The sequence below is a fragment of the Oncorhynchus nerka genome, linkage group LG11 (genome assembly GCF_034236695.1).
Source record: "Oncorhynchus nerka isolate Pitt River linkage group LG11, Oner_Uvic_2.0, whole genome shotgun sequence".
NCBI lineage: Eukaryota > Metazoa > Chordata > Actinopteri > Salmoniformes > Salmonidae > Oncorhynchus > Oncorhynchus nerka.
Window position 1 is genome coordinate 17,494,857 of NC_088406.1, and position 17,769 is coordinate 17,512,625.

The 17,769-nt window shown below is 47.1% G+C and overlaps 1 protein-coding gene across 1 annotated transcript in view; it reads left to right on the forward strand.

Annotated features, from left to right (window-relative positions):
* Positions 1–17,769, forward strand: part of LOC115126446 (NADPH oxidase 4) — a 57,638-nt gene that overhangs the window by 10,459 nt on the left and 29,410 nt on the right. Inside the window, exons 6-13 of the mRNA XM_065024268.1 lie at positions 6,671–6,768; positions 6,836–6,863; positions 10,431–10,503; positions 11,339–11,419; positions 12,695–12,854; positions 15,659–15,823; positions 16,842–16,904; positions 17,660–17,720. Coding sequence (XP_064880340.1) covers positions 6,671–6,768; positions 6,836–6,863; positions 10,431–10,503; positions 11,339–11,419; positions 12,695–12,854; positions 15,659–15,823; positions 16,842–16,904; positions 17,660–17,720 — 729 coding nt within the window. The remainder of the gene's footprint in view (positions 1–6,670; positions 6,769–6,835; positions 6,864–10,430; positions 10,504–11,338; positions 11,420–12,694; positions 12,855–15,658; positions 15,824–16,841; positions 16,905–17,659; positions 17,721–17,769) is intronic.

Here is a 17,769-nt window from a genome sequence, read left to right on the forward strand (position 1 = left end):
TGAAGAAATCAACTGTGGGAGCAATTATTAGGAAATGGAAGACATACAAGACCCCTGATAATCTCCCTCGATCTGGGGCTCCACGCAAGATCTCACCCCGTGGGATCAAAATGATCACAAGAACGGTGAGCAAAAATCACAGAACCACACGGGGGGACCTAGTGAATGACCTGCAGAGAGCTGGGACCAAAGTAACAAAGCCTACCATCAGTAACACACTATGCCGCCAGGGACTCAAATCCTGCAGTGCCAGACGTGTCCCCCTGCTTAAGCCAGTACATGTCCAGGCCCGTCTGAAGTTTGCTAGAGAGCATTTGCATGATCCAGAAGAAGATTGGGAGAATGTCATATGGTCAGATGAAACCAAAATAGAACTTTTTGGTAAAAACTCAACTCGCCGTGTTTGGAGGACAAAGAATGCTGAGTTGCATCCAAAGAACACCATACCTACTGTGAAGCATGGGGGTGGAAACATCATGCTTTGGGGCTGTTTTTCTGCAAAGGGACCAGGACGACTGATCCGTGTAAAGGAAAGAATGAATGGGGCCATGTATCGTGAGATTTTGAGTGAAAACCTCCTTCCATCAGCAAGGGCATTGAAGATGAAACGTAGAGTGTAGTAGAGTAGGGTCGAGCTGAGTAGAGTTCAGTAGAGTAGGGTGGAGTACAGTAGAGAACAGTAGAGTAGAGTACTGTACAGTAGAGTAGGGTAGAGTACAGTACAGTAAAGTGCAGTAGAGTGCAGTACAGTAGAGTACAATAGAGTAGGTTATAGTAGAGTAGGGTTATATTAGAGTAGGGTATAGTAGAGTAGGGTATAGCAGAGTGGGGTAGAGTGCAGTAGAGTAGGGTGAAGTACAGTAGAGTAGAGCAGAGTACAGTAGAGTAGGGTAGGGTAAAGTACAGTAGAGTAGATTCTAGTTCAGTAGAGTAGAGCAGAGTAGAGTAAGGTAGAGTACCATAGGGTAGAGTAGGGTAGAGTAGAGTAGAGCAGGGTAGAGAACCATAGAGTAGGGTAGAGTACAGTAGAGTACAGTAGAGTAGAGTAGGGTAGAGCATAGTAGGGTCGAGTAGGGTAGAGCAGGGTAGAGTAGAGTTCAATATAGAGTAGAGTGGAGTATAGTAGAGTAGAGTTCAGTAGAGTAGAGTACAGTAGGGTAGGGTAGCGCAGGGTAGAGTACAGTAGAGTAGGGTAGAGTACAGTAGAGATAAGTAGGGTAGAGCAGAGTAGGGTAGAGTTCAGTAGAGTATAGTGTAAGGTAGAGTACAGTAGGTTAGAGTAGGGTATGGTAGAGTACAGTAGGGTAGAGTACAGTAGAAGTAGAGTAGGGTAGAGTACAGTAGAGTAGGGTAGAGCATAGTAGGGTAGAGCAGAGTAGAGTAGAGTTCAGTAGAGTAGGGTAGAGTGCAGTAGAGTAGGGTAGGGTAAAGTACAGTAGAGTAGATTATAGTTCAGTAGAGTAGAGCAGAGTAGAGTAAGGTAGAGTACCATAGGGTAGAGTAGGGTAGAGTAGAGTAGAGCAGGGTAGAGAACCATAGAGTAGGGTAGAGTACAGTAGAGTACAGTAGAGTAGAGTAGGGTCGAGTAGGGTAGAGCAGGGTAGAGTAGAGTTCAATATAGAGTAGGGTGGAGTAGAGTGGAGTACAGTAGAGTAGAGTTCAGTAGAGTAGAGTACAGTAGGGTAGGGTAGCGCAGGGTAGAGTACAGTAGAGTAGGGTAGAGTACAGTAGAGTAGGGTGGAGTACAGTAGAGTAGGGTAGAGTACAGTAGAGTAGAGTTCAGTAGAGTAGGGTAGATTGCAGTTGAGATAAGTAGAGTAGGGTAGAGCAGAGTAGGGTAGAGTTCAGTAGAGTATAGTGTAAGGTAGAGTACAGTAGGTTAGAGTAGGGTATGGTAGAGTACAGTAGGATAGAGTACAGTAGAAGTAGAGTAGAGTAGGGTAGGGTAGAATACAGTAGAGTAGGGTAGAGCATAGTAGGGTAGAGTAGGGTAGAGCAGAGTAGAGTAGAGTTCAGTAGAGTAGGGTAGAGTGCAGTTGAGAACAGTAGAGTAGGGTAGAGTACAGTAGAGTGCAGTACAGTAGAGTACAGTAGAGTAGGGTAGAGTACAGTAGGGTAGAGTACAGTAGAGTAGAGTACAGTAGGGTAGAGTACAGTAGGGTAGGGTGTTGTGTGGTAGAGTAGAGTGCAGTAGAATAGGGTCGAGTACAGTAGAGTAGGGTAGAGTACAGTAGAGTAGGGTAGAGTACAGTAGAGTAGGGTTGAGTGCTGTAGAGTAGGGTAGAGTAGAGTAGGGTAGAGTACAGTAGAGTAGGGTTGAGTGCAGTAGAATAGGGTCGAGTACAGTAGAGTAGGGTAGAGTACAGTAGAGTAGGGTAGAGTACAGTAGAGTAGGGTAGAGTGCAGTAGAGTAGGGTTGAGTGCTGTAGAGTAGGGTAGAGTGCAGTTGAGTGCAGTTGATGGCTGTAGAGTAGGGTAGAGTACAGTAGAGTAGGGTAGGGTACAGTAGAGTAGGGTAGAGTACAGTAGAGTAGGGTTGAGGGTTGAGTGCTGTAGAGTAGGGTAGAGTGCAGTTGAGTGCAGTTGAGGACTGTAGAGTACAGTAGAGTATGGTAGAGTGCAGTTGAGCACAGTAGAAAGTAGAGTATAGCAGTACAATAGAGTACAATACAATATACTGTACGCTACTATACAGTACTGTACTGTTCCACTGTATTGTATTCTACTGTATTCTACTGAGCTCTACTCACTGTACTGTACCTTACAAACTTGTGAAACATATTGCACGTCTATGATTGGTTCAGATTTGGTCCAGTCTGTTCCCTCTGTGGACATTAACAGGGCTGACTGACTAAATCTCAACAACTTTTCATTGTCCATGGATATCCGGTGTCGGTCGGTGATCAATGGGTGAGGACGCTGACTAAATGAATGGACAGCGAGTTGGCTCATGGGTAGGTGTCATGGGTAGGTGTCAGAAAGAGCTGGGAGAGGTGACATTAACTGAAGTTGAGAGAGAAGGGCAGAGAGAGAGAGAGAGAGAGAGAAAGACAGAGACACACAGAGAGAGAGAGAGACAGAGAGAGAGAGAAGGAAGGAAGGAAATAAAGAGAAAGGGAGTAGTTGTCCAGTGTCAGACTGTTTAAAAACTCTTGACTTCCAGAAGACAGAAAGAGATTGAAACAGCTATGAGCTGTATGCCAGTGGAAGGGAGGACAGTAGCAGGTGACCCAACTGTGGTTTGTGATTATTATGATTTTCCATTGTAGCCAATTCAACTGCGATAATTCCGTTACCAAATTGGTAAGGAAATTATGATTTTAAATCACTTTATAATTCATAAACAAAACTGATACCAGTAAAATCACTATAACTAATTGGTAGGTCTACTTGTTACTTGTTACTTCTGTGAACGTTCGTAATCCTAATCTTCACATGAGGGAGAGAAATGTGAAAATATCTTCCAAGATATGTGTGTTTTTGGTAACGGAATTACAAGGCACAAGGCAATATTTCTTAAACTTACAGAACAATTTCTACGAAATGAAATCTAAGTGTTGATATTAGTTGGCAGGGATCTTTATGTTATTACATGATTGTGTTTCGATGTATTTCTAAAACCTTTCAATACTTTTTCTGCTAGATGTTTTCTAAGAGCCATTTTCCATCTGTTCATGCAGAAATCAAAGCCGTCACTTATGCCCCATTTTTTAAGATGAAAAATGTATTTTTCCTTAAAATATAGATTCTTAGTTTTTATTTGACACCCAATTTGATATGCTCCTATGAACTTCCCATGTTGGTGCTCATGGATCCCTTTCGATGGAAGTGCCCGTATGCATTCAGATTCTGAGAGGTTCCAGCTCTTCCAGGGGACATAGAGATGTGTGTGTGTGTGTGCGTGTGTACGTGTGTGCGCGTGTGTGTGTGAGAGAGAGATAATGAGTGAGAGAGGGACACACACAGCTGCCTCACTGACGTCATTGGGAGCTGGTTTCTCCCCGGTCTCCCTCACCCCCAGCCCCCCCCTCCCCCTCCCCTCCTTTAACCCTCTCTCCCTCCCCTCTCTCCCTCTTCCGCTCCCTCACCCCCAGCTCCCCCTCCCCTCCTTTAACCCTCTCTCCCTCCCCCTCTCTCCTCTTCCGCTCCCTCACCCCCAGCTCCCCCTCCCCTCCTTTAACCCTCTCTCCCTCCCCCTCTCTCCTCTTCCGCTCCCTCACCCCCAGCCCCCCCCCCCTCCCCTCCTTAACCCTCTCTCCCTCCCCTCTCTCCTCTTCCGTTCCCCCAGCCTGCTTCCTGGCTGTGGAGATGTAAAGTTCTAATTGCAGAGTTCCAAACTCCTGACACAACCAATTACACCCAGGGAACAATGGAGAACAAAGGGAGAAAGAGGAGGCAGGGGGAAGACATGGAGAGAGAGGAGGCAGGGGGAAGACATGGAGAGAGAGGAGGCAGGGGGAAGACATGGAGAGAGAGGAGGCAGGGGGAAGACATGGAGAGAGAGGAGGCAGGGGGAAGACATGGAGAGAGAGGAGGCAAGGGGAAGACATGGAGAGAGAGGAGGCAGGGGGAAGACATGGAGAGAGAGGAGGCAGGGGGAAGACATGGAGAGAGAGGAGGCAGGGGGAAGACATGGAGAGAGAGGAGGTAGGGGCAAGACATGGAGAGAGAGGAGGCAGGGGGAAGACATGGAGAGAGAGGAGGCAGGGGGAAGACATGGAGAGAGAGGAGGCAGGGGGAAGACATGGAGAGGGTAATTGAAGGTGAATAGAAAGAGAGAGGGGGGGAGAGAGAGGGGGAGGAGGAGAGAGCGATAACTACCCCTTGCCTCTGTCAGCTGTTGGGGAAATGCATGTTTAAGCTATGATGTCAGAGAGATAAGTGTGTGTGTGTGTGTGTGTCGCTCAGTTACTCAGGAAGATGTATGCTGAATAGACAAAGAGATGTGTGTGTGTGTGTGTGTGTGTGTGTGTGTGTGTGTGTGTGTGTGTGTGTGTGTGTGTGTGTGTGTGTCGCTCAGTGACTCAGTAAGGATGTATTGGTGAGTAGTGCTGGGAAATGCCAGGGACCTCACAATACGATAATATCATGTTAATTAGGTACCAATACAATATGTATTTAGATTCTCACGATTCTATACTGAACAAAAATGTAAATTCAACAGTTTCAAATCAGTCAATTGAAGTAAGTGCATTAGCAGATGCTCTTATACAGAGCGACTTAAAGTAGTGAATGCATACGTTTTCATTTGTACTGGTCTCACATAATGACAAATTCTCTAATACAACGTTGGAGGCGGTTTATGGTAGAGAAATGAACATTCAATTCTCTGGTGGTCATTCCTACAGTCAGCATGCCAGTTGCACTCTCCCTCAAAACTTGAGACATCTGTAGCATTGTGTTGTGTGACATAACTGCACATTTTAGTGGGCTTTTATTTGTCCCAGAACAAGATGCACCTGTGTAATGATCACGTTGTTTAGTCGGCTTCCTTGATACAACACAATATTGATATGCAACAAAATGGAGAGGAACTTTTATTTCAGCTCATGCAACATGGGACCAACACTTTACATGTTGTGTTATATGTATGTTCAGTGTAGTATGATATGTTACACTTCGTATGTATTCATCTGTGGGTCCATCATCCATTTTGAATGTTACGGATTGCAATTCGTACATATATTACGAATTTCAATTCATATAGTATGTTACGAATTTCAATTCATATAGTATGTTACGAATTTGCAAAATTAAGGTTAGGGGTTTAGGTTAGGAGTTAAGGTTAGGAGTTAAGGTTAGGAGTTAGGTTAGTAGTTAAGGTTAGGAGTTAGGTTAGGAGTTGGAGTTAGGTTAGGAGTTTAGGTTAGAAGTTAAGTTAGGAGTTAGGTTAGGAGTTTAAGTTAGGAGTTAGAGTTAGGTTAGTAGTTAAGGTTAGGAGTTAGGTTAGGAGTTAGAGTTAGGTTAGGAGTTTAGGTTAGGAGTTAAGGTTAGGAGTTAAGGTTAGGAGTTAGGTTAGTAGTTAAGGTTAGGAGTTAGGTTAGGAGTTAGAGTTAGGTTAGGAGTTTAGGTTAGAAGTTAAGTTAGGAGTTAGGTTAGGAGTTTAGGTTAGGAGTTAGAGTTAGGTTAGGAGTTTAGGTTAGGAGTTAGGTTAGGAGTTTAGGTTAGGTTAGGAGTTTAGGTTAGGAGTTTAGGTTAGGAGTTAAGGTTAGAAGTTAAGGTTAGGAGTTAGGTTAGGAGCTAAGGTTAGGAGTTAAGATTAGAAGTTAAGGTTAGGAGTTAAGGTTAGGAGTTAAGGTTAGAAGTTAAGGTTAGGAGTTAAGGTTAGGAGTTAAGGTTAGAAGTTAAGGTTAGGAGTTAAGGTTAGGAGTTCAGGTTATAAGTTAAGGTTAGGAGTTAGGTTAAAGGGTTAAGGGTATATATCTGCTGCAGAGAGAACATGACAGTTTTGACCAGTCATGGAAAGACTGAAAACATGTTGGCTCACTATTTAAAAGAAGATGGAGAACAAACATATTTCTACAAGTCAATACTTGAAGTCAATTGTGATATGTTACTGTATCGATTTCCCCCCCATCGCTATTGTTGAGTATGCTGAATAGAGAAAGAGATGTGTGTATGAGGGTGAGTTTTGCTCTCGTGTAACTCACTGTTGTGATGTGTCCCCCAGTTGTGCACGTATCAGCTCATCTGGTCAACGTGGTCAACTTCAGCGTCAGGTACTCAGAAGAGTTCCCTTCTCTCAACGTTGCTCGCTACAGGGGAGAGGTAAGATGTGCACACTCACACACACACTCACACACAACCTGTGTTAACCTGCACTTTTCTTCCCCAGGACCCCAGACTCATCATTCTGACTACAGGTGAGTCTGCCGGAGTTCCCCTATAATAAACTGGACTGTTTCACAGGTGGGTTGTCTAGTCGAGGGGCGTGTATTGCATTTCGGTCTTGGTTTCATATGTGTTTCCATGGTAACCATAAACTGGTGAATGTGTTTGAGATTAGGGTGGCGCTATGCCAAGAAGAGAGGGGGAACTCTGTCTTTCTGACAGTACTAGACACTACACTACACACACACACACACACACACACACACACACACACACACACACACACACACACACACACACACACACACACACACACAGTCTTGCACAGCTAACCTTGTGGGGAGACACACTTCAGTCCCATTCAAAATCCTATTTTCCCTAACCCCTAAAGCTAACCCTACCCCTAACCTTAATCCAAAAACCCAACTTTAACACTAAACCTAACCCTAGCTCCTAACCCTAACCCTTAATCTAATTCTAATTCTAACAATGATTATAACCTTAACCCTAAACCCCCTAGAAATAGCATTTGACCTTGACAGGACCAACAAAATGTCTCCAATTGGTCAAATATTTGTTTGTTTCCTATTCTTGTGGGGACTTCTTAAATATGTCCACACACAAGCAAAACGGTCACACTTTGTCTGGATTTTCCATGTGTAGATGCTCTGCTTGCTCTGCTTAGGGCTAGGTTTAGAATAAGGGTTAGGGTAAAGGTTACATTTAAAGCTAATTTATGCTAGAGCCAAAAATGTGGTCGGAGGCTCCGTATGGAGGGTGTGACACAATTGCGGAACCTCCAGAGGCAAGCAGAGGTCACATTGAGCTCCGTACTGCATCGCCGTGAGTTGCCCAAATTTTTCAACAATGGGTAAGGCTCCGTATAGCTCCGTATAGCTCTGTATTGGCATGACTGGTTGATGGTAGGTGGAGGCAGAATGTCCAGTATAAACACAATCTCACTTCCTTGACAGCTTCCTTGAAAACAGCTCTGCTCAGCCAAGCACAAGAATATACAGTTGAAGTCGGAAGTTTACATACACTTAGGTTGGAGTCATTCAAATTAATTTTTCAACCACTACACACATTTCTTGTCAACAAAATATAGTTTTGGCAAGTCGGTTAGGACATCTACTTTGTGCATGACACAAGTAATTTTTCCAACAATTGTTTACAGACAGATTATTTCACTTATAATTTCACTGTATCACAATACCAGTGGGTCAGAGTTTACATGCACTAAGTTGACTGTGCCTTTAAACAGCTTGAAAAATTCCTGAAAATGATGTCATGGCTTTAGAAGCTTCTAATGGGCTAATTGACATCATTTGAGTCAATTGGAGGTGTACCTGTGGATGTATTTCAAGGCCTACCTTCAAACTCAGTGCCTCTTTGCTTGACATCATAGGAAAATCAAAAGAACTCAGCAAAGACCTCAGAAAAAATTTGTAGACCTCTACAAGTCCGGTTCATCCTTGGGAGCAATTTTCAAATGCCTGAAGATACCACGTTTATCTGTACAAACAATAGTATGCAAGTATAAACACCATGGGACCACGTAGCCGCCATACCGCTCAGGAAGGAGACCCGTTCTGTCTCCTAGAGATGAACGTACTTTGGTCCAAAAAGTGTAAATCGATCCCAGAACAACAGCAAAGGACCCTGTGAAGATGCTGGAGGAAACAGATACAAAGTATCTATATCCACAGTATAACGAGTCCTATATCGACATAACCAGAAAGGCTGCTCAGCAAGGAAGAAGCCACCGCTCCAAAACCACCATAAAAAAGTCAGACTACGGTTTGCAACTGCACATGGGGACAAAGATCATACTTTTTGTAGAAATGTCATCTGGTCTGATGAAACACAAATAGAACTGTTTGGCATAATGACCATCGTTATGTTTGGAGGAAAAAGGGGGAGGCTTGCAAGCCGAAGAACACCATCCCAACCGTGAAGCACGGGGTTGGCATGTTGTGGGGTTGCTTTGCTGCAGCAGGGACTGGTGCACTTCACAAAATAGATTAAGTGGATATATAGAATATATGGATATATATTATGTGGATATATAGAAGCAGCATCTCAAGCAGCATCTCAAGACATCCGTCAGGAAGTTAAAGCTTGGTCGCAAATGCAAATGGGTCGCAAATGGGTCTTCCAAATGGACAATGACCCCAAGCATACTTCCAAAGATATGGCTTAAGGACAACAAAGTCAAGGTATTGGAGTGGCCATCACAAAGCCTTGACCTCAATCCTATAGAACATTTGTGGGCAGAACTGAAGAAGTGGTTGTGAGCAAGGAGGCCTAGAAACCTGACTCGGTTACACCAGCTCTGTCAGGAGGAATGGGCCACAATTCACCCAATTTATTGTGGGAAGCTTGTGGAAGGCTACCTGAAACGTTTGACCCAAGTTAAACAATTTAAAGGCAATGCTACCAAATACTAATTGAGTGTATGTAAACTTCTGACCCACTGGGAATGTGATGAAACAAATAAAAGCTGAAATAAATAATTCTCTTTACTATTATTACTATCATTCTTAAAATAAAGTGGTGATCCTAACTGACCTAAGACAGAGAATTTTTACTAGGATTAAATGTCAGGAATTGTGAAAAACTGAGTTTAAATGTACTTGGCTAAGGTGTATATAAACTTCCTGACATTGTCTAGCTCACTTCTGGGTAGTCTAGTCTGAAAACATTCCCTATCCCCTTCCTGGTAGTCTAGTCCAGTCTGAAAACTTTCCCTATCCCCTTCCTGGTAGTCTAGTCTAGTCTGAAAACGTTCCCTATCCCCTTCCTGGTACTCTAGTCCAGTCTGAAAACTTTCCCTATCCCCTTCCTGGTACTATAGTCCAGTCTGAAAACTTTCCCTATCCCCTTCCTGGTAGTCTAGTCCAGTCTGAAAACTTTCCCTATCCCCTTCCTGGTAGTCTAGTCCAGTCTGAAAACTTTCCCTATCCCCTTCCTGGTACTCTAGTCCAGTCTGAAAACTTTCCCTATCCCCTTCCTGGTAGTCTAGTCCAGTCTGAAAACTTTCCCTATCCCCTTCCTGGTACTCTAGTCCAGTCTGAAAACTTTCCCTATCCCCTTCCTGGTAGTCTAGTCCAGTCTGAAAACTTTCCCTATCCCCTTCCTGGTACTATAGTCCAGTCTGAAAACTTTCCCTATCCCCTTCCTGGTACTCTAGTCCAGTCTGAAAACTTTCCCTATCCCCTTCCTGGTACTCTAGTCCAGTCTGAAAACTTTCCCTATCCCCTTCCTGGTACTCTAGTCCAGTCTGAAAACCTTCCCTATTCCCTTGCCCAACTATCTAACACAACAAATAATGATGTCATCACAGTTTTGTCTTTGTTCTCTGATTGGTTAATAATGTTATGACTCTGTGTCTTTGTTCATTAATTGGTTATTAATTATATAAATCTGTCTCTCTGTTCTTTGATTGGTTAATTATGTTATGACTGTCTCTTTGTTCACTGAATGTTCATTCATGTTATGAATCTGTCTCTTTGTTATGAATCTGTCACTTTGTTCTCTGATTGGTTAATAATGTTATAACTCGTCTCTCTCTTCTCTGATTGGTGGATGTGGTTTAGTCCCGGGGATCACTGGTATCCTATTGGTCCTCATCCTCTTCCTGATGTTCACTGCCTCTTCCTACTGCATCAGGTAAAACTCTTAAGTTACCTTGGACAAGAGCGTCTGCTACATTTCTTAAATGTGTGTCTGTCAGTCTTAGATGGCCAGGATAAAGGGACCAACTACCAGTGTGGCCAAACCTATGTCATTACTGAGGTCACAGGGGGCGGCAAGGAGAGGTCCTGTGCTTTGATTTAGACTGGGTCCTGATTGTGGTGTCTTCTGCCTTGCCTGTTGTAATTTAATGCAGAATCAGAGGCAGCTCCACTTAGGCCTTAGGACAGCACCTGTGTGTGTGTGTGTGTGTGTGTGTGTGTGTGAGTCCCAGTATTGTAGGGAGACACTGATGTTCAAAGGGTGATGTGGTCATGGGTGTGGGTGTTCAGAGCGTTCTTGGAGGGTGACTGCGTTTCAACTGTTGTTTGGTGTAAGTTGTGTTTATTGGGGGAAGTTGTCTGTAATAACCTTGCTAATTGTGACATCCCTACTCATACACACACACACACACACACACACACACACACACACACACACACACACTCTCACTGTCCTGCCCTCCACTTGTTTAAGAGACCCTGTACATTAAAAGGTGTGGCTCTTCATGTCTTCAGTTATGCTCTGACCTCTCTCTCGCTCTTCTCCTGGATCATTTCTCCCCTTTGTCTGCTTTTCTCCAACACTCGTATCTTCCTGTCATTCCACAGCATTCCCTAAAATAGTTTTTCTGCAGAAAATGTGAAAATATGCCGTTGTGGACCTTGTGGTAATCTGATGTATGAAAATATGTGTTGATGTCAATGAGACTTTACAGTAATCTGATGTATCATGATATCATCATGTTTGTGGAATGTCCTCTGTGTTTCAGGGTGTCCAACTATGAGATATTCTGGTACACCCACAACCTCTTCATAGTGTTCTACATCATACTGATTGTGCATGTGGTCGGGTAAGTTAACTTATCGCCTTTGGTATGGGGACTATGTGGCTGTGGCTGTGTGTGTGTGTGTGTCTGATTAAAGGTGTCAGCATGCCTCAGTTCGGCTGGCGTCTAGCCAAACTCGGCTAGCTGAACCAAACAAGTGTGCTTACATACTCCTTTAAAATACCCTCGCTTGAAATATAACGAAAAAGGTTCAATAGTTATATTTGTCTAATAGAGGTCCAGAATTCCGTTGTGGAGATGGGAGAACCTTCCAGAAGGACAACCATCTCTGCAGCACTCTGCCAATCAGGCCTTTATGGTAGAGTGGCCAGGCGGAAGCCACTCATCAGTAAAAGGCACATGACAGCCCACTTGGAGTTTGTCAAAAGGCACCTAAAGGACTCAGACAATGAGAAACCAGATAATTTGGTCTGATGGAACCAAGATTGAACTCTTTGACCTGAACGCCAAGCATCACGTCTGGAGGAAACCTACCACCATCCCTACAGTGAAGCAGAGACTTGCTTTCAGCGGCAGGGACTGGGAGACTAGTCAGGATCGAGGGAAAGATGAATGGAGCAAAGTACAGAGAGTTCACTGATGAATCTCATAGTGGGGTAAAGGTTCACCTTCCAACAAGATAACGACCCTAAGCACACAACCAAGACAACGACCCTAAGCACACAACCAAGACAACGACCCTAAGCACACAACCAAGACAACGCAGGAGTGGCTTCGGGACAAGTCTCTGAATGTCCTTTAGTGACCCAGCCGGAATTGAACCCGATCCAACATCTCTGGAGAGACCTGAAAATTAGCTGTGCAGCGATGCTCCCCATCCCACCTGACAGAGCTTGAGAGGATCTACAGAGAAGAATGGGATAAAATCACCAAATACAGGTGTGCCAAGCTCTTCCGAACTGTTTCGGCTGGGAAGCATGAGGACGCCTTGATTAAGGGGTTAGTCGTGACAGAGTAGTACTATCGGTATGTTTTCATAGTGTTGGATACAGAGAGGTATAGAATGCATTTTAATGGCATTACTATCATACTATTGCATCAGTCCAGACCGAGCTGACGTTGAGCTGTCCCCATCAGGTCCTCTCAGCCACCAGGGTCCATTACAGTCGTAGTAACACACTGACACATTCACTTTGTTCCTCAACTCTACTGCCCCAGGTTAACACACACCCACACACATGTACCTGTAGACTTTTAGAATCTTCAGAGCCGGAATGTTGTGTTCTTCTTTATCATCATCATCATCATCATCTTTTCTCACTCTTTTTCATCCTATAGTGGTGCTCTGAAGTACCAGACCAACTTTGAGGCCCACCCCCCTGGCTGCCTCAGAGCCAATCAGACTAACCCGGACAAGACGGAGGAGGAGTCAGGACAGGCTGAAGGAGATGGATGGAGCTGCAGGGAGGAGGCTCGGTTCCAACCCAACTCACCTGAGGTGTGTGTGTGTGTGTGTGTGTGTGTGTGGGGGGGGGGTGTAGGGGAGGATGGGGGTGAGGTGGAGTGATGGGGTGTAGGGGAGGATGGGAGGTGAGGTGATGGGAGGTGAGGTGAGGTGATTGGGTGTAGGGGAGGAGTGATGGGGTGTAGGGGAGGATGGGAGGTGAGGTGATGGGAGGTGAGGTGAGGTGATTGGGTGTGTAGGGGAGGAGTGATGGGGTGTAGGGGAGGGTGGGAGGTGAGGTGGAGTGATTGGGTGTAGGGGAGGATGGGAGGTTGGGGATGGGTGAGGGGAGGATGGGAAGTGAGGTGGAGTGATGGGGTGTAGGGGAGGATGGGAAGTGAGGTGGAGTGATGGGGTGTAGGGGAGGATGGGAGGTAGGGGATGGGTGAGGGGAGGATGGGAGGTGAGCTGGAGTGATGGGGTGTAGGGGAGGATGGGTGTGAGGTGGAGTGATGGGGTGTAGGGGAGGATGGGAAGTGAGGTGGAGTGATGGGGTGTAGGGGAGGATGGGAAGTGAGGTGGAGTGATGGGGTGTAGGGGAGGATGGGAAGTGAGGTGGAGTGATGGGGTGTAGGGGAGGATGGGAGGTGAGTTGGAGTGATGGGGTGTAGGGGCGGATGGGAGGTGAGGTGGAGTGATGGGGTGTAGGGGAGGATGGGAAGTGAGGTGGAGTGATGGGGTGTAGGGGAGGATGGGAGGTGAGTTGGAGTGATGGGGTGTAGGGGAGGATGGGAAGTGAGGTGGAGTGATGGGGTGTAGGGGAGGATGGGAAGTGAGGTGGAGTGATGGGGTGTAGGGGAGGATGGGAGGTGAGTTGGAGTGATGGGGTGTAGGGGAGGATGGGAAGTGAGGTGGAGTGATGGGGTGTAGGGGAGGATGGGAAGTGAGGTGGAGTGATGGGGTGTAGGGGAGGATGGGAAGTGAGGTGGAGTGATGGGGTGTAGGGGAGGATGGGAGGTGAGTTGGAGTGATGGGGTTTAGGGGAGGATGGGAGGTGAGGTGGAGTGATGGGGTGTAGGGGAGGATGGGAGGTGAGGTGAGGTGATGGGGTGTAGGGGAGGAGTGATGGGGTGATGGGGTGTAGGGGAGGAGTGATGGGGTGTAGGGGAGGAGTGATGGGGTGTAGGGGAGGATGGGGGTGAGTTGGAGTGATGGGGTGTAGGGAGGAGTGATGGGGTGTAGGGGAGGAGTGATGGGGTGTAGGGGATGATGGGGGTGAGTTGGAGTGATGGGGTGTAGGGGAGGATGGGAGGTGAGGTGGAGTGATGGGGTGTAGGGGAGGATGGGAGGTGAGTTGGAGTGATGGGGTGTAGGGGAGGATGGGAGGTGAGGTGATGGGAGGTGAGGAGAGGTGATTGGGTGTAGGGGAGGAGTGATGGGGTGTAGGGGAGGATGGGAGGTGAGGTGATGGGAGGTGAGGTGAGGTGATTGGGTGTAGGGGAGGAGTGATGGGGTGTAGGGGAGGAGGATGGGGTGTAGGGGAGGGTGGGAGGTGAGGTGGAGTGATTGGGTGTAGGGGAGGATGGGAGGTTGGGGATGGGTGAGGGGAGGATGGGAAGTGAGGTGGAGTGGATGGGGTGTAGGGGAGGATGGGAAGTGAGGTGGAGTGATGGGGTGTAGGGGAGGATGGGAGGTAGGGGATGGGTGAGGGAGGATGGGAGGTGAGGTGGAGTGATGGGGTGTAGGGGAGGATGGGAGGTGAGGTGGAGTAATGGGGTGTAGGCGAGGATGGGAAGTGAGGTGGAGTGATGGGGTGTAGGGGAGGATGGGAGGTAGGGGATGGGTGAGGGGAGGATGGGAGGTGAGGTGGAGTGATGGGGTGTAGGGGAGGATGGGAAGTGAGGTGGAGTGATGGGGTGTAGGGGAGGATGGGAGGTGAGTTGGAGTGATGGGGTGTAGGGGAGGATGGGAAGTGAGGTGGAGTGATGGGGTGTAGGGGAGGATGGGAGGTGAGTTGGAGTGATGGGGTGTAGGGGAGGATGGGAAGTGAGGTGGAGTGATGGGGTGTAGGGGAGGATGGGAAGTGAGGTGGAGTGATGGGGTGTAGGGGAGGATGGAAGGTGAGTTGGAGTGATGGGGTTTAGGGAGGATGGGAGGTGAGGTGGAGTGATGGGGTGTAGGGGAGGATGGGAGGTGAGGTGAGGTGATGGGGTGTAGGGGAGGAGGGAGTGATGGGGTGATGGGGTGTAGGGGAGGAGTGATGGGGTGTAGGGGAGGAGTGATGGGGTGTAGGGGAGGATGGGGGTGAGTTGGAGTGATGGGGTGTAGGGGGGAGGAGTGATGGGGTGTAGGGGAGGAGTGATGGGGTGTAGGGGATGATGGGGGTGAGTTGGATTGATGGGGTGTAGGGGAGGATGGGAGGTAGGGGATAGGTGAGGGGAGGATGGGAGGTGAGTTGGAGTGATGGGGTGTAGGGGAGGATGGGTGTGAGGTGGAGTGATGGGTTGTAGGGGAGGATGGGAGGTAGGGGAGGGGTGAAGGCCTCTCTGTGTGCACATGCTTGTTAAGCGCCAGTGTTGTCTCATAAAATCAAATCTCTGGACTTGCCTCTCTCTAGCTGGGAGTAATTAGTGTATGTGTGTGTGTGTGTGTGTGTGTGTGTGTGTGTGTGTGTGTGTGTGTGTGTGTGTGTGTGTGTGTGTGTGGTTGTGTGTGTCTCTGTGTGTGTGTGTGTGTGTGTGTGTGTGTCTGTGTGTGATTGTGTGTGTGTCTGTGTGTGTGTGTGTGTCTGTGTGTGTGTGTGTGTGTGTGTGTGTGTGTGGTTGTGTGTGTGTGTGTGTGTGTGTGTGTGCATGTAGACCTGGCTGTGGGTGTCTGGTCCTCTGTGTCTCTACTGTGCTGAGAGGCTATATCGTTACATTCGGAGCAACTCCCCCGTCACCATAGTTGCTGTCGTCAGACATCCCTGTGACGTCATCGAGCTGCGCATGCTGAAGAGGGACTTTAAAGCCCACCCGGGGCAGGTGAGTGACAGGTAGAGTTACTATAGTAACCACACTGTGGCATGGCTCTGGACTAAGTTAGCAGTAAGGTAACACTTACTATGCCATGTTACTAACACCTCAACCAAAGTAGCAGAAAGGTAGTTGTTTCTGACATATTACTTACCTGAGATCTGTACAAAGTCTCAAGTATGGAGATATAGTAGTGAGTCACTAACAAAAGATGTGTTGTGCAAGTATAGAATGGTAGAATGGTTTGGAATCTGGTGAGGCAATGGAATGGTTTGGAATCTGGTGAGGCGAGGGAATGGTTTGGAATCTGGTGAGGCAAGGGAATGGTCTGGAATCTGGTGAGGCGAGGGAATGGTCTGGAATCTGGTGAGGCGAGGGAATGGTCTGGAATCTGGTGAGGCAAGGGAATGGTCTGGAATCTGGTGAGGCGAGGGAATGGTCTGGAATCTGGTGAGGCAAGGGAATTGTCTGGAATCTGGTGAGGCGAGGGAATGGTTTGGAATCTGGTGAGGCGAGGGAATGGTTTGGAATCTGGTGAGGCAAGGGAATGGTCTGGAATCTGGTGAGGCGAGGGAATGGTCTGGAATCTGGTGAGGCGAGGGAATGGTTTGGAATCTGGTGAGCCGAGGGAATGGTCAGCAGTCTGGTGAGGCAAGGGAATGGTCTGGAATCTGGTGAGGCGAGGGAATGGTTTGGAATCTGGTGAGGCGAGGGAATGGTCTGGAATCTGTTAGGGAGAGGGAATGGTCTGGAACCTGGTGAGGCGAGGGAATGGTCTGGAATCTGGTGAGGCGAGGGAATGGTTTGGAATCTGTTGGGGCGAGGGAATGGTTTGGAATCTGGTGGGGCGAGGGAATGGTTTGGAATCTGGTGGGGCGAGGGAATAGTTTGGAATCTGGTGGGGCGAGGGAATGGTCTGGAATCTTGCAGTAGTCATGAGTAGAACAGCTGTAGAGTTTAAGATTTGATTTTTTTCTCTGTCTCTGTTCTCTCTCTGTCTTTTCTCCCTCTCCTCGTCCTTTCTCAGTACATTGTACTAAACTGTCCCAGTGTGTCATCATTTGAAAACCATCCCTTCACTCTGACTGCGGTAAGTTGGTTCAGTTGGTTTTCTCACAAATCAAACAACAAATGTGCAGATCGAAGTCTTCAGAACAGCTAGAGGCTTCCTCACACACAGTGCAAGATATCAATTCACCATGCTTTCTCTTCATACCTCAAACATGACATAATACTCACATCTAAAGGCACGTGCTACAACCAAACTTTTTACCCCCTGGTATACGAACAGTTCTCTCTCTCTCTGAGGCCCCTCGGATCCAGTTCTCTCATTGATGTGGATGCAGGGGGGGGGTTAGGGTTAGGGTTAGGGTTAAGCTGGTAGATTGACTGCTGACACTTTAAATCCCTCACACATCAGCTACAGTTCTTTATTAATTTGGCAGAATAAGAGACTTTACTTCAGGAATCTGATCCACTCCTTTTTAACATTCACACACGCACAGACGTGCGCGCGCACGTACACACATCCTATACACAGACACATGCACACACACACACACACACACACGCACACACACACACACACACACACACACACACACACACACACACACACACACGCACACATGCACACACACACTCAATGTACATGCACATTGCTTTCCTGTTGGCAGACAGTGTTACTGCCCTCAGGGGTCTGTCTGCTCTTTGTCAGTGATTCTGCTACAATCCCCCAAAAACACCAGGTCGAGGCACGCTCAGTGCGTGTGTGTGTGTGTGTGTGTGTGTGTGTGCTCAGGAGTGTGTATGTGAATGACTCATTGTCTGTGCTCTCCCTTGCAGTGTCCCACGGAGAAGAAAGAAACTTTAGGAATACATCTCAGAGTGGTGGGAGACTGGACTGGTGAATGAACACACACACACACACACACACACACACACACACACACACA